We start from the raw sequence: 14,362 nt of genomic DNA on the forward strand, positions 1-14,362 counted from the left end.
GAGAAGAAAGGCTGTATAAATCTACACAGTGTGAAGTCTCGAAAAAACAAAAAAAAAAAAAAAAAAAAAAGAAAGAAACTCAGTTTGGTGGGATAGGAGGATGAGAGGAGGTCCAGGGGCCAACCAGTGGTGGCCATGCACTCAGTCCATCAGGGTGCTAAGTCCAGAGCCCCAGTGAGAGTGGAAAGGAGATAAGACAGCCTGGCAGGACTAGCAAAGTATAGCAGCTAAGAGCCTAGACAATGGAGCTAGAACAGCAGCTCGGGTTCAAATCCCAGCTCTAATGTGACTTAGCTGTGTGACCTTGAAAGAACAGATTAATCTTCCTGGCTTCGTGTCTTCATCTTCAAAACAAAGCTAGCACTCTCCTCCCCAGGAGTAATGGGGAAGTTTGAGAGAGGTGTTCTCTGGGAATACCCCAGAGGCTGCTGGGACATAGGCTGGTCCTCTGGGGAGCTGGCTCGGCCTGGCCTCAGCGGTTTCCTGATTTGTTTCAGAAGGATCACCAACACATTTTGCAGACAAGCTCACTGTTTCAAATAGGGCTCAACTAAGTTTGCCTATGAGGGGCCACGAGAGCAGGACTCTGTGGTCATCCAGTCAGAAAAGCAATTTCACAACTGCTATTATGGTACCAAAACACAAAAAGCAACATATAAATGAGTGTGTTCCCTAATGAAAAGACTCACAAAACAGCTGGTGGGTTGGACGGTCAGTCCAGTAAGGCACCCCATGCTGCTCAGGGCTGACTTAGTTTGTGTTTGTAACCAACCCTGAGGGAATGAATGAGTGCAAGAGAAGGGTGTGGAGCCCTAGAGGGATCCCAGCCACCCAATGGGGGTCCCTTACCCAGGCGCACGTAGAGCACGTACTGCATGGAGTCCCGGGGTTCTGTGTAGAGGATGCCCCCACGCATGCTCAGCCAGATGATAGCCATCTCAGCTATCATACAGCTCAGAAGGATGCCCAGGTAGCCTCGGCCGTGGTCCACTAGGTTCAGGGAGCAGGCCTCGTGTGGGTTATAGACCAAGCCGAAGAGCACCACAGACAGGATTACAAACCTGCAGAGGGGTACAGGTAAATAAGAGTGGGCTGTCTCTGTGCCTTGTGCTGCCCCCTGGCTGGCAGACATGGTGCAGCTCAGCAGGAGAGAAGACAGATATCTCCCCAACAAGATGTGCCCGACTGTCAGCACCTGGAGGCATCGGCAGTGACTACTATCCCCACTGCTGAGGTCAGGAGGACCGCTGGCCAGAAGGGGTCCTGAATCCTCGGGGGAATACCTGGAGGAGTGCTTGGGAGCAGGACAGAGTCGGGTTTGGGTTTGACAAGGAAGAAGAGGTAATCAGGACTGTGCTGTCAGCTGAGACTCACCAGGTGGTGTGCAGGAGGAAGAGGAAGATAGCTGGCAGGACGAGGTCATCGCTGCCCACAGACCAGCGCCGCCGGAACACCACGATCCCGGGCATGGCTGGCGGCTCTGGGAGGCTCAGCGGGCCAGGCGCTCACCTCCTGAAAACAAGAAGAGGACCCTGGAACAGTCTGGGCTACTACCAGGTGTGGTCAGGCATCTTGAGTGTTGGCACTAATCCTCACCCTTGGCCAATGGGCCTCCAGGCAGCAGAGATGGTGACCCAGGTAGAAACTGTCCCCTTGCCCTCTCAAGCTCCCTAACAACAAAGGTCTTGGTACCAATCTCGCCTGTCCCCTGAGGTCGTCTGTCCCCTGAGGTTGCTCCTGCCCACCACCAGATTGCCGCTTGCTTAACGTCATTCCTATGTATAGTAACTGAAGGCCTAGGCTCTGGTTGGCTTGCCTGAAATCCCTGCACTTGAGAGACTAAGTCAGGAGGAACATGATTCTGAGGGGAGCCTAGCTCTCAGAAAAGAGACCAAAAGACCTACGTTCACTCTCTCCTTCTCCACATATGGAATCAACAGAATGCTCGGCTATTAGGGCCCTGTCTTTCCACAGGAAATCTGACCAGTACTTACAGTTTCAGAACCAAGAACAAGTGTCCCTAGCAGAAAGCCCTGTAGATTGGGAGAACACTGAAGGCTTGGGGAGGCTGAGAGAGGAGTGTGTGAGAGGTGGAGGGTGAGGGTGTAAAGCAGGAAGGACTCTTCTCTGTGAGTCTTTGCACAGCAAGGCCTTTGGTTCTTGTTCACTGGAGACCTTTGAGCTATGAGTGTGGTCTGACTTGGTTTTGCATCTGTCTTACAAGACTCTCAACCACTATCATGGTTCAGGTTGGGATTATGGCTAGGGGACATGTGCCCCTCACTGTGAGAATGGCATCCGCTCTAACACACTCACCCTCAGCCTGATAGCTTTCACTGTTTGATGCCTACTTCTCTGAAATAGCTGGGTGCGAACCGGCCACCATCAAGCTCAGGAGAGGCTAGGAGCTAGGGGCCTCCTTTGGAGCTGGGAGAGAAAAGCTGGGAGTAGAGGTGGAAGGCTGGTTTGAGCAGAAACCCAGGACTCATTCCAGGACAGAATGCAGAGAGGAACCCTTGCTACAGAGGGCTGGTACCCTGCTAGAGGGCAGCTGTCCCCGAGGCCAGTAGAGGTTTACATGGCACCTGGTCCAAGGATGGACAGCAGCTCTTCCTCCCCCTAGTGACAGTTCCAAAGGAAACATGCATTATGGAGACAGAACTCACTAGGGAAGGAACCAGCCAAACCTTCCTCAGCCTGTGGGCACAGTCCTGACAGTGGGCGAAGGGGCATGGGGCCAGGTGGCTGGGCAGCACCACATGTCAGGGCAGGCTCTGCTGGGCTTATCTCCCAGGACCAGCCACTGAATGCTCCCAAGGGGTGCCCAGAAGCAGCGCTGACTGCCTGAGCAGCGGCTGGGGTCGTGCCTACTCCTCCCACCCCCCAGGAAGTGACATCATCCCACTCTCAAGGAGGAGTCAGGCAGACTGTGAGAAGCAGGAGAAGGATGCGGAGTGAAGAAGCAGCTGCTGCAGGGGTGGCTGGGGGTGGGGAGGTCTACTGTGGACAGGGACCTAGGACTGGAGTAAAATCTGGGACAAGCAGCCCAGGACACAGCTTAGAGTTTGGAATAATGCATGGGAGGGAGCTGGAGCCTCATTGGTGGTAGCAAGGCTGGGGCAGGCAGAGCTGCCGACAGGCACCGACAGCCAGTGTACCTGCTCCCTCCCTGTATGCAGGTGGCTCACAAAGTGGGAAGCTGGCGGTGGCACCACCCTATCCCCCACCCTACCCCCACACACTCAGTGAAGTGGGACTGGACAAAGCCATCACCTATTGAGGCCCTGCATTTTACCCTCCTCAGGCCAGGGGAGAAGCCATATCATGCTTGCCCAGAGAGGCTGGTCAGGAAGGGTCCTGCCCCTGCCAGCAACCTGGTGCACCACCTCAAGCAGAATCCTACCCTTTCACAGTCACACTGGGTACCTCTTCTCCCACCCTTCCTCAAGGAGTCTAAAAAGGCTAACACTGTAGCTCACCAGGTGCCCAGCACCCTGGTCCTCGCACTTAGAGCCCTGGCCTGGCCTTACCTTGCCCTCTCTGACCCCAGGTCTCGTAGCTGTAACTGCAGGACCATGACAACATTGGGATGACAGGGCCAGTAGCATCTGTATGTACTTTGCCTGGGGGTGAAGTGATGAGCAGCCCAAGGCTGGCAGCTGTAGTCAGCACTGGGGCCTGCCTTTGATGTGGCAGACTTTTGGAGGGCCGACCCCACACATCTTGTTATTGGCACTGGGGTTCCATACCTTTCCAACACCCCCTCCAGCTTCTGCCCAGGGCAGCTAACACAATGAGGTCCTAGACGTCATAGGCAGGAGTCCTGGCCCAGGAGCTATAAGCCCAGCATCCGCCACCCAACTGTGTAACTTACTGGTTGTGCCTCAGTTTCCTTATCTGTGACATGTCGGTTATGCTTTCCTCTTAAAGTTGCAGCCACGATTCCAAGAGAGAAGGTCTGCAGAACCCTCACAGTGCTGGACCAACGCCACAGCACATGGGTGGGGGTGGAGGGATGAGGGAGTGCGTGTGAACCCCGAGCAGCCCAGCTGCCCTCCCAGGCAAGGCAGTGGAATCTTCAGCTGGTCACCACTAGGTCACAGGATGGGGGAGGGGGAGGGGAGAGAGGGAGGGGGGGGCATCCCCTGTACAGATTCATAAATCCTAAGGCTTCTATTTTTATGGGCCTGAAAGAAGTCCTTTCTTTGGAGACCCCAGCCCATTACAATGGGGGCCTGTTCCCCTGCTGGGGCTGTGATTTCATTTGGAGGAAATGTCTTTGGAGGGGGAGGGCCAGGCCACTTCCTGGCCTGGGGCGGCTGTAGAGCACCTTCTCAGTTCCCTAAAGACTAAACCCTGGTGGGATCTCTCTTCCCAGACCCTGAGGACTTCTAGGGCAGGCCACACCCTCTCCAGCAGGAACTTTGCTCCCCTACCTTGGCAGGCATGCAGGGGGTGGCAGGCCCCAGGGGTGTGTGAAGGGTCCCAGGCCCCAGGGGTGTGTGAAGGGGGTGGCAGGACCCAGGCAGGTGTGAAGGGTCCCAGGCCCCAGGCAGGTGTGAAGGGTTCCAGGAGTGCCCTTCATGTGGATGGAATGAATGACTTAGGTAGGCAGCCCTAAAGCCTTGCCCCCTCCCTTACCATGGCCAAATTTTTCTGGTGATGGTTCAGGCCTCTGGATTAAATATTGACCATTCTGCGAATTCCTCTTCCTAAAAATGCAAACTTCTTTTAAAACTGCACGTGCTGCCTTCTCCATCATTATCACCACCATCATCTGGTTATAGTGTCTCTGTATTTCAGGCTGGTCTCAAACTGTGTTGAGATCTTACATTTCTGATCCTCCTGCTTCTACCTCCAGGGTGCTGGAATTACCAGTAATACACCTCACATCAACCCTGGATGCCTTCTTTAATTCCAGGCAGAGCTTGGGATGCACACAACCTGCCCTCACCTGGAGGAACCTTCCAGATAGGGAGGCTCTCCAACCCCTCACTGTTCCACATTCCCTTCCTGAAATGACCCCACTCGCCCAAAGCTTATTGCTCTCTGCAGAGGCCGTGGTGGACACAATGCCTTGGTTACCCTGTACTCTTGCCACACAAAATCTTCTTTCTAGGCCAGACAAAGGTACCTCCTCTTTGAAGTCCTCCTTGACCACTCTCTTATGGGGGGCTGCAGGACCCTCAACTCAACCAAGCCTAGGACAGACTGCCTTATAGTTAACTTCCTAAATCCTTGCTGCTGTTTTTGCCAGACTCAATTGAGAGCTTTGGGGGTTAGGACCTCAGTAGGCATACAATGCCCTGTGATATCACCCCAGGCTACCACTGTATCCCCAAAGCTAGCAACAGCCCTGTCCTGCCCAGGAGGGAAACAGCAGCCCATTGGTTCACACCTACTCTGCCTGCCAGCCAATGCCCCCTTGATAGCTCACCAGAGCCCCTCCACCACCTGGATAGTGCTCCACGGTTCCTGCCTTCGTAAAGTGGGATGCTGCCTTTCAAGGCTATAGTGAGAACAGATGGGTGTCAACCTATGGGGCTTGCCATAGGCCTGAGCATGGCTCAGGTCCCTGTGAAGTGGTCACTGCAGTAGAACTGGAAGGTCTACTCACATCCTAGCACTGCCAGGAACCACAGGGAGTGCCCTCGGGATAGACTGAAGACCTTGATCTGTAGACCCCACAGGGAGGACCAACAGCAGCCTGTGTTGTCTGTCAGCCTGATGCCTTCTTCACACACACACACACACACACACACACACACACACACACACACACACACACCAGGGCCACTACTCCAGAATCCCTGAGGAGGTGTTGCCTTTCTCACTTTCAGGCCTGCAGCCCACCTGGGCAGGGTGGCCCAGGGGCTGGCCTTTGAAAGCACAGGAAGAGAGATGGTAGCAAAGGAGGTGACAGAAAGTTGCGTGGGCTGAGGGCCGCGTGCGCCACCAGCCTGTGCCCGGGCGTGTTCAACCCAAGTTAGGGGCCCAAAAGCTGTTGCTTTTCACACATCAGCTGTGCTGGAGCAGAAGGCAGAGCTGAGTCTGCCCAGGGCCGGGGCAGAATTTCAGCAGGAGAGAGGTCCTCAAATGCCTGGCCCCAGGAAGCATAGATGATGTGCCTCGGGCAGCTAGACCAGGAGAGAAAAGTCGGGCTTCTGTCCCCCAGCCAGGTCTGAGGCTAACAGACACCTGACACAATTTCACCCTGACCCGTGGCCTTGAAGGACAGTTTCACTTCCTCTACCCCTCAGCATTAGTGGTCCTTACCACACCCTCCAGGTTAGTCTGCCTGTCTGCATTTCACAGACCGGGAACTGAGGCTCTATGAAGTTAGGAACACAGCAAGGGGCGAGTAGAGGCATGCTGTGAAGCCAGTCCTGTTGTTCCCTCTGGCTTGTGACCTGTAAAAGCACCATCTAGGGATCAGGCTTGGAGTTACAGGAGTGGGCAATGAGACATCAACCCCATGGGTGGTACCCATGGGTGGTACCCATGGCCACCGGCACTGAACCAGACATATGCGTCCAACAAGTACCCAGCCACATGGGTTCTCTCTTTCTTTTTGTTTTTAATTATGTATATTAGTGCTGTTAGATGTGGTATCAAGCAGTCACAGAATCCATCTTTCATACTTCTAACGCATGAAGAAACCGGAGGCTCAGAGAGGTTCAGGTAAACTTAGTTCAGTGACTGCTGGAGGCAGGCTTAAGGCTCCGGAGCCTGAGCTTGGCCAGCCCCGCCCCACGGTCGCTCACCAGGCTCCATTTATCACCAGCTCCACTTCTCGTTCTCACGCTAATTATTTTCCAACTCCTCTTCAATGAAAAGAATTTGCCATCTGCCACCAAGGCCCTGCCACTGACACCAGCCAACTCCCCAGGAATCAATTGGGGCCTTTCGCTTCCTGCTGGCTTTTTTGAGAGGGCTGCTGGCTGCTGAGGAATGGGGGAGGAAGGACCAGAGAGAGCAGCAGGACCCTCTTTAGCAGCCTGGACCCGACTCCCCACGTTCTGTCCTGGGCAGGAGGAGTTCCTGAAGGTGAAAGGTCCTTCTAACTCTGGCCAGGCCGGGCTTTACTTCTGAGTTCTTCCTTAGAGATCTTTTTCTCCTCGTAGGCCTCTATGGCGTGTTTCAGTTCTCTGGGCAGAGGTGGCCTGGAGGGGCTCAGACAGGCAGGCCACGCTGGCCTCAGGAGCTGCTGGGCTGGAGCAGGCAGGTGGCGTAGGCATGCAGCCAGTCTCCTCCCACTGGATCTCCTGACCACTCCCTCTTTCAAGTACACAGAGCTGGAGGCTGCTCCAAGAAGCAACCGCCGCCTTCCCTCCCGTTCTGGACCGTCAATTTTCTGAGCCTCAGTTTCCTTATGTGCAAATGAGATAGTGAAGCTCCGCCCTTCTTGGAGGAGGAGGGGCAGGTGAGCACATGCAGAGCCAGTGACTCAAGGTTTGTTCCCATTCTGGTTCATTCATCAGTTTCCTGCAGTGAGTGCAGAACACCTTTACCTCTGCACCAAGTCCGCTGCCCTGCAACAGAAAGTCCCTGGCCCTCCATTCCCAGTGGCAGGCAGCCCCAATCCTTGAGTGACCTCTTCTCGGGTAGGGTTGGTGGGATCTCTCAGGAAACTACTAGGCTCTTGACTCCTTGGTCCCACAAGTCAGTGAGGCAGGAATGTCATCTCTCCAGAGGGGACAATTGGGACCTCTGAGCTCTTGCCCAAGGCCACAAGGTTGTAGACCACTCCAAATCCACATTCGTATGAGAAAGCTGTGTAACTATCTGCCTGTGCAACTGAGTTTCAGTTGTCCTACTGCAGAGCTCCCTTCCCCACCCAAACTCAACACGCCCTGAGAACAGAGGCCTCCTCATGGGCCCCGCCCAGCCCAAGTTTCCTCCACCACACTGCTCTTCCCCAAGCCTTCCTTTAGCTGGGGCTGCATGCTGGGAGTTCTTGGCTTCCCAGATGGCCCCCTGCAGGAAGTTCACCAGATCTCAGCTCTACTCCATTCTCAGCTCCTCAGAACTTCCTCCAGAGGAGACTGTCAGTCTCTGGTGCTGGTGACACCTCAGAGAAGAATTAGCACCTTCCACTTCCTTAGGGGATCCCTAATGAGGTCGTTAATGAGGTGTTAAGTGGGCACACCAAGTGTGACACCTCCCCTCTGGGAACCCCCCACCCCTTGGGCCCAGCCTACCCTGAGCCATGCTCAGCCCCACCTCCTCAGGCAGTAGACCAGCCCTCGGATCTGGTCTGCTTGGGTGCATGCTGCTTGAAGATGAGAGAAAGCCTGCAGATGAGCTGTGTGTGCCTTGGAGAGCCACCTCCTGGGCAGTACATCCATCTAGGGCACAGGCCCGAAGCTCTGGCTCTTGGGTTTCAGCCACTCCCAAGTCATCTTCAAAGCCAGCAGGGATCAAATGACAGCAAGCAGAACTCCTTCCCCAGGGAGCTGCTCTACAGAGCTCTGGTGACTCAAAGAGCCAGCACCCACCCTCTGCCCCCCAACTGTGTTACATGGGACCACCAACAGCACAAGCTGTGGCCTAGTCTCTCCTTTGCTTGGCTCTCCTTCTTTCTGTGCCATCTGAGGGGACCTCAGATGAAGGGAGGTGATCACAGCAGGCAGGTCTCTGGGGCCTGGCCCTCCATGTCATTTTGAGCAAGGTTTAGTTGCTGTATACATCCCTAGGCTTTGAACTAAGTGCTCAAAAAATGTCTGAGAGCCATGAGATAGAGGAGTCCTCTGGTCAACTCTGGAATTTAGGAAGAGAGCCTTGGGATGCCACTCAGGTGTCCAGACTTGGGAGGCCATTCCATATCTCCTCCATTGCCTGAGCTAGGAGAGCAGAAGGGCCTATAGGAGAAACTCTTGACCTCAGGGCACAACTTCTTCTATTTTCACACTCCCTCTTCCCTCTTATTCCAAGCTGGACTCGTCACAAGTTACACGGGCCTCCGAGAGGGGCAGTGCCTGGAGGGCCCCTACTGCTGGGTGGAGCACAGGCTAGACCTGGCCCTGGTCCCAGGGACTCTATTTCTCAGCCATCCACTGGGCGAAGACTTCGGAGTGCAGTGCGGGAGGGGCCAGCCACTTCCTATGATGTGTCAGATGAGTCAGTGACCATTTCCCCATCAGTAACAGGCTGACACTGATGACAGCGCTTTCCTCGTGGGCTGAGGGACAGCGGGACAAATGTCGTGGAGTGTTGAGAGCAGGCTCTGACACGACAGAATGCTTGGATGCTTGGCTTGGCAGTGTGGACGGCATACACTGCTTTGGGAACCGCTCGCTCTCTTCTTCAGAAACCTAGCATGGGCCAGCCAGGGAGATGGCTCAGCAGGCAAAGGCGCTTGCCACACAAACCTGATGGAGCCCACGGGCAGAACTAACTCCACAAAGTTGTCCTAGGCTTCCACAGGCATGCTAGGAAATGCGTGCACCCCTCCCCCATATACACTTCCAATAACTTTTTGTTTTTCTAAAGTATATCATGGTTCCTAAGTGGCCTTTAAGTAAAATGAAAACTCTCAGGCATTGGCTCGAAAGATTTCTACCAAGTGCCCGACGCCCTGCATCCTGCCATGATCACCAAGACTGTCCTCTGTACCCTAACTCTTGGTTCTGTGCCAGGCCCTGTTCTCATCCATGGTTCCCACCAACTGCGCCTGGCCAGAGCCTCCCCTGGCCCCTTGCTTCATGTACTGCTTCTGCTGTCACTTGTAAGGCTTGTAAGGTCTGTTTGGGTACCTGTCCCCAACTGCCCCCAAACTCCAGCCCTGGTGGTAGGTCAGTTCAGCCTGTGGCCTACTTTCTGCAGGCTTCTGGTATGGGCTTCACCTTCTCTATTACATTGCACGTTCCTGGGGAGAAAGCTTTGGCTCTGCCTACTTCTTCCCAGGCTGTGACAGAGGCTCCAGGACTCCTAGCAACCAACAGGCTGAAAATCAGAGGCCCTGAGGAGCAGGACACCTGCCTCCAGCACCAAGCTGCCCATGTGGGACCTGGACAGAACTCATGGTCCACTCCGTTCACGATAGGTTAAGGCTGGGCAGAGGCAGGGCCCAGCCTGTGTGGTGTTAAATTCCTTTCAAGAGGCCTTGCCCCTGATAGCCAGGTGCCCAGCCTTGTCACACTGTCACTTCTGTGGTTTCACTCCCTTGGTGCCGCAGGAGGAGGAGCTGGGGCCCTCTGCTGCTACTTGTCAAGACCAGAGCAGGGGTGGTAGCAGGGGTTTGGCAGGCCCTGTTTCAGTCAACCTGGGGCTACTGCCCATTGTTGGATGTATGGGTCCATCCCATAATGGATGGGATCCCATAATGGGAGGGATGAGGCAGGCCTATGTGCTGGCTCTCACCTGGCCAAAGAGGTCAGCGAACCCTATCTTCAAGGGGCAAACCTTTCAAGGGAAGAGCGACTGGCAACATGCATGAAAGACTATCAGGGCAGGTGAGCGCTAACAGGCTGCCCAGCCTGTGTCTTCGGTCCAGACAAGGTCCTGGTGAGACCAGAGAGGCTGAGGCTCCTGCCAGGCCAACCCTAGTACCTCATCTCCCTCGGGACCCAGGGCAGTAATGTGACAAGGCCTGCTTCCTCAGCAGGCACAGTCCTTTCCTGCGAATCCCAGGAAGGCTCCAGAGTGAGGGATGGCAGTGAGGGGGGTCGGGCCTGCGTCATAGCTCGTGCTGGCTTCTCCACCCTCGGTGGCCGCTGGCAGCTATAAATACCACTCCAATCTCTGGATGTTGCGGGAGATGACCTAGAATCGTGGGCTTGGAGGCCTCCAGGGGCCCCCTCCCTGCTCATTTCAGATAGAGCCTGTCTGACCAGAACATCCTTGCAGCTGGAGAGTCGGCACCCACCTGAAGAAGGGGCGAGATTAGAACAGTAGGCAAGACCAGAGCAATGCCTCAGCCTGCCATGGGGAACCCCAAACCCAAAGAATAGCACTTTGATTCCAAAACCTCTTCACAGGCCAGGTATTAAGGACACCAGGTCCCAGACAGCCCAAGAGATAACAAAGACACAGCCACCTGAGACCTGCTGCTATCTGTACCACTACCACAGCCTCCGGCTTTGGGTTCTCTCTGGAGCCAACTCAGAGCTGAAAGCTCCTAAGCCCCTGGACCCTAAGCCTCCTCGCCACCTTCTCAGCCTCCACAGTCTCTGTGTGACTTTTAGTTTACACTGGATTCCAAATATGTCATCACCTTGGGAGCCTCGTTGGAACAAACCCCACTTTGACAGAGGCCTTTGGGGTATCAGTTATTTAAACAGGCGGCAGCTTCCTTCTCCTACCTGGCAGCCTGCCTCTGAGCGAGACCTCCCTTCTTAGAAGCCCTGGCCTGGCTGACCAGGAGCACAGGACAGAAGGTGGTCCCCAAACCTTGTAGAACAAGGACACTGATCCTCACAGAAGTCGGCTTCAGTTCCAAGTTTCCTAGCTTGGGGCAGGGCAGGCTTCAAGGGGAGACAAGGAGGAGATGATGGGAGAGAGCACAGGGCTATGTGTACACAGATGGATCTGGCTAAGCAATTCTTTACTGTACCCATCCTCTACTCTCTGTGTGCTCACCACATGCCAAGGACATAAGGGGTGGTAATAGAGATGGGCCATGGAGTGACGTGAGGTCAGATTCCCATGCATCTCCAGTCCAGAAGAAAAAGAGATAATCCATGCCATTCTTCACATAAGGCAAGGAAAATTCTATCACAAGACAGATAGGCCACATGGACCTGAGCATGGCTGCCCAGAGAACACGGAGCCAGAATTGAGTCAAGTAAGGCAGAGAGACCACTGGAGGAGGTAAGAGGGGGCGAGCCACAGAACATACAGCTCTACCATACACCTCTACACAGGTCACAAGGGTGGAAACAGAGTGGGGCCAAGCCCAGGTTAGCAGAGGCAGGAATGGGGATGAGGCTGAAGAGAGACTGGCAGGGTCAGATCCTGGGACCTGGCCAAGGTGGAAGTGACATGAAAGAACATGGATAGTCTAGGTTGAGAGTTGACACACAAAGTCAACAGTAATAGGGAGAGCACTTGTGCCATGAGCAGAAGGACCTGGAGGGGTGCCTTTAAATTACAGGACTGGAGCTACCTGGTCCTGCTCAGAAGCACCATATTTCCAAAGAGTTCTGATTCAGCCCAGTCCTGATTTAGGCGGACCTGCGCACAAGTACAAGGCAACAGGGCCATGGCAGGAAACACCATCAGGAGTGGTCACTGGGTTCTGAAGTTTGCTTGACGTTTGAGGCTTTTCCCCTGGACAGTCAACTCCTCACTCCTCCTGTCACCCAGTCCTGACCATGATAGTCACCGTACAGGGAGACATACTCAGGGAAGGTCTGAGCTAATGTAAACCCATATTGGGAGATGTATCAGAACTCACCATCCACCAATTCATCCATCCATCTAATCAGCTATTCACTAAAACACCCATCCATCTATCTATTCAATCACACATTCACTCAAGCATCTATACATACATACACTCAAGCATGCATGAATACATACATGCACTTAAACATCCATCATCTAACCACTCACCTACCTATGCATTCATCCAACTGTTCACTCAAGCATCTACCCATCCACCCACCAATTAACTCAAGCATTCATCTGTCCATCCTTCCTTCCTCTATATCTCTCCCATTTCTACTCATTTCACAATGCCCATCCCACTAGAAGTCTCTCTCTCTCTCTCTCTCTCTCTCTCTCTCTCTCTCTCTGCCTACATTCACCTCCTCTCATGCTGCCTCATCTCTTTTCTAAACACAAGCCTTTCCTCTGTCATTCAAGCCCTGTCTGTGTTCCTCCATTTGTTCCCCAAGCCCATCTCTGAATACCTGCCTCTCTGGTGTCATTCAGTTCCTAGCTCAGTGGCCGTATCCTTGAGCCCATCTGCCCTGCCCATCCACCACATAAGGTTGTTTCATTTTCCTCTCAGCACTGTGTACCACCTAATGCTCTCTAGTTTTCTGTGTGGCTCTCCCATCAGAGTGTGGCCTCCCAGGGGCAAGCCTGATCTATTTTCACCCAGAAAATGGCCTGGCATGTGGGAGAAGCTCACCAGGATCCAGCTGCCTGAAGGAAGAACCATTTCTGAGCCAGACCCAAGAGACAGTGACAAATGGATGATATTCAGGAGCCAATGCAGAGCTGAGCCTAGGGCTTAGGGCTCTGATGGCCAGGTTCAAGCTTTCTTTGCCAGGAAGCCAAAGCCTAAGCCCCACTGACCCTGTGGCAGGAACCATGCAGGAGCTCGCACTGGCGCTGGTGAGCGTGCTTTGGGCAGGCCAGGAGTATGGTATCTTCATTCTATGGAGGAAGCTTGTTCCAGAAAAGGAAGGTCAGTCGGTCTGCTTGTGGTGAGGTTCTGTTGCCTAAGGGGCTCTCCAGCAGTGAGATCCCGGTCTTCCTGGCCATGTGTGACATGTGCCACCTTTGTTAGGTATCTAGGAGGGAAGGAAGGAGGAGCTTAGAGAAGAGCCCTGAGACCTGTGCTCTCAGGACAAAGCTGGGGGTGGTGGGTAGGGTCAAGCCCTCTCCCAGTGACAGGGCCTGTGCCTGGGCCTGACTAAGGATGCAATGGCAGTCATCCTGTAAGCAAAGAACAGGGCCTGGAGGAGACTTTTCCTCTGAGGCCTGAGAGCCAGGCAGGGGTGGGGATGGGTGGGCAGGAATGATTACTGTGGCCTAACTCTATAGGGGTTTGCAGTTTTGAAGTCTGCCAGAACAAACCTATTCAAACCCAAGACCTCTGCAAGTCCATATGCCTCAGGCAAGGTGCTAAACCTGGGCTCCTCTTCGTATGATGACAACAGAAGCAGCCACACATCCTTGGCCACTGGGGAAAGAAGAAGGAGCCTGAGCACTGAGTCTGCTCTCAGGATGCTTACTCATTCTGTCTCCCTCCCTGGGACTCTCACATGCTCACATGCTCTCTGCTAGCTTGCTACAAGCAAGTTCTATGACAGCCACACCCACTATTCGTGAGTGTGAGTGTTTGTGTGTGTGTGTGTGTGTGTGTGTGTGTGTGTTTGCATGTGCACATCCTACCACAGAGTGATGGGGTTCATCTTAGTTCCTCTTCCTGCTGCTTAGCCCAGCACTGTCCCAAAGAGACCAGAGGAAAGCTACAAATGAGTTTTCACCCTAATACCTCTTACTCAGAGGCTAAGAGCTGAGGAAGTGCAGTCAGTTGTTTTTTGGAGCTGAGACTGGGTAACAGCTAATCTGAAGTCCCTGTGGTCCACGGGTGCTAGCCCTTCTCCATCATCTGTGTGGTCCACAGGTGCTAGCCCTTCTCCATCATCTGCACAGACTCCTCACAGCTGCTAGCCCTTCTCCATCA

General features: G+C 54.0%; 1 protein-coding gene across 4 annotated transcripts in view; it reads right to left on the minus strand.

Annotated features, from left to right (window-relative positions):
- The window catches only part of Dagla (diacylglycerol lipase alpha), a 58,946-nt gene that overhangs the window by 23,870 nt on the left and 20,714 nt on the right, over positions 1–14,362 (minus strand). For 2 of the 4 annotated variants that reach the window (XM_021195038.2, XM_029542614.1), the window contains exons 2-3: positions 1,375–1,512; positions 850–1,061 (exon numbers count right to left, since the gene is read on the minus strand). In XM_021195038.2, coding sequence (XP_021050697.1) covers positions 850–1,061; positions 1,375–1,469 — 307 coding nt within the window. In that variant the 5' untranslated portion in view covers positions 1,470–1,512. Of the gene's footprint in view, positions 1–849; positions 1,062–1,374; positions 1,513–13,245; positions 13,464–13,749; positions 13,779–14,362 lie in introns of those variants that run through there. The other 2 variants (XM_029542609.1, XM_029542605.1) reach the window with 2 other exon arrangements.

The sequence above is a fragment of the Mus pahari genome, chromosome 1 (genome assembly GCF_900095145.1).
Source record: "Mus pahari chromosome 1, PAHARI_EIJ_v1.1, whole genome shotgun sequence".
Classification (NCBI taxonomy): domain Eukaryota; kingdom Metazoa; phylum Chordata; class Mammalia; order Rodentia; family Muridae; genus Mus; species Mus pahari.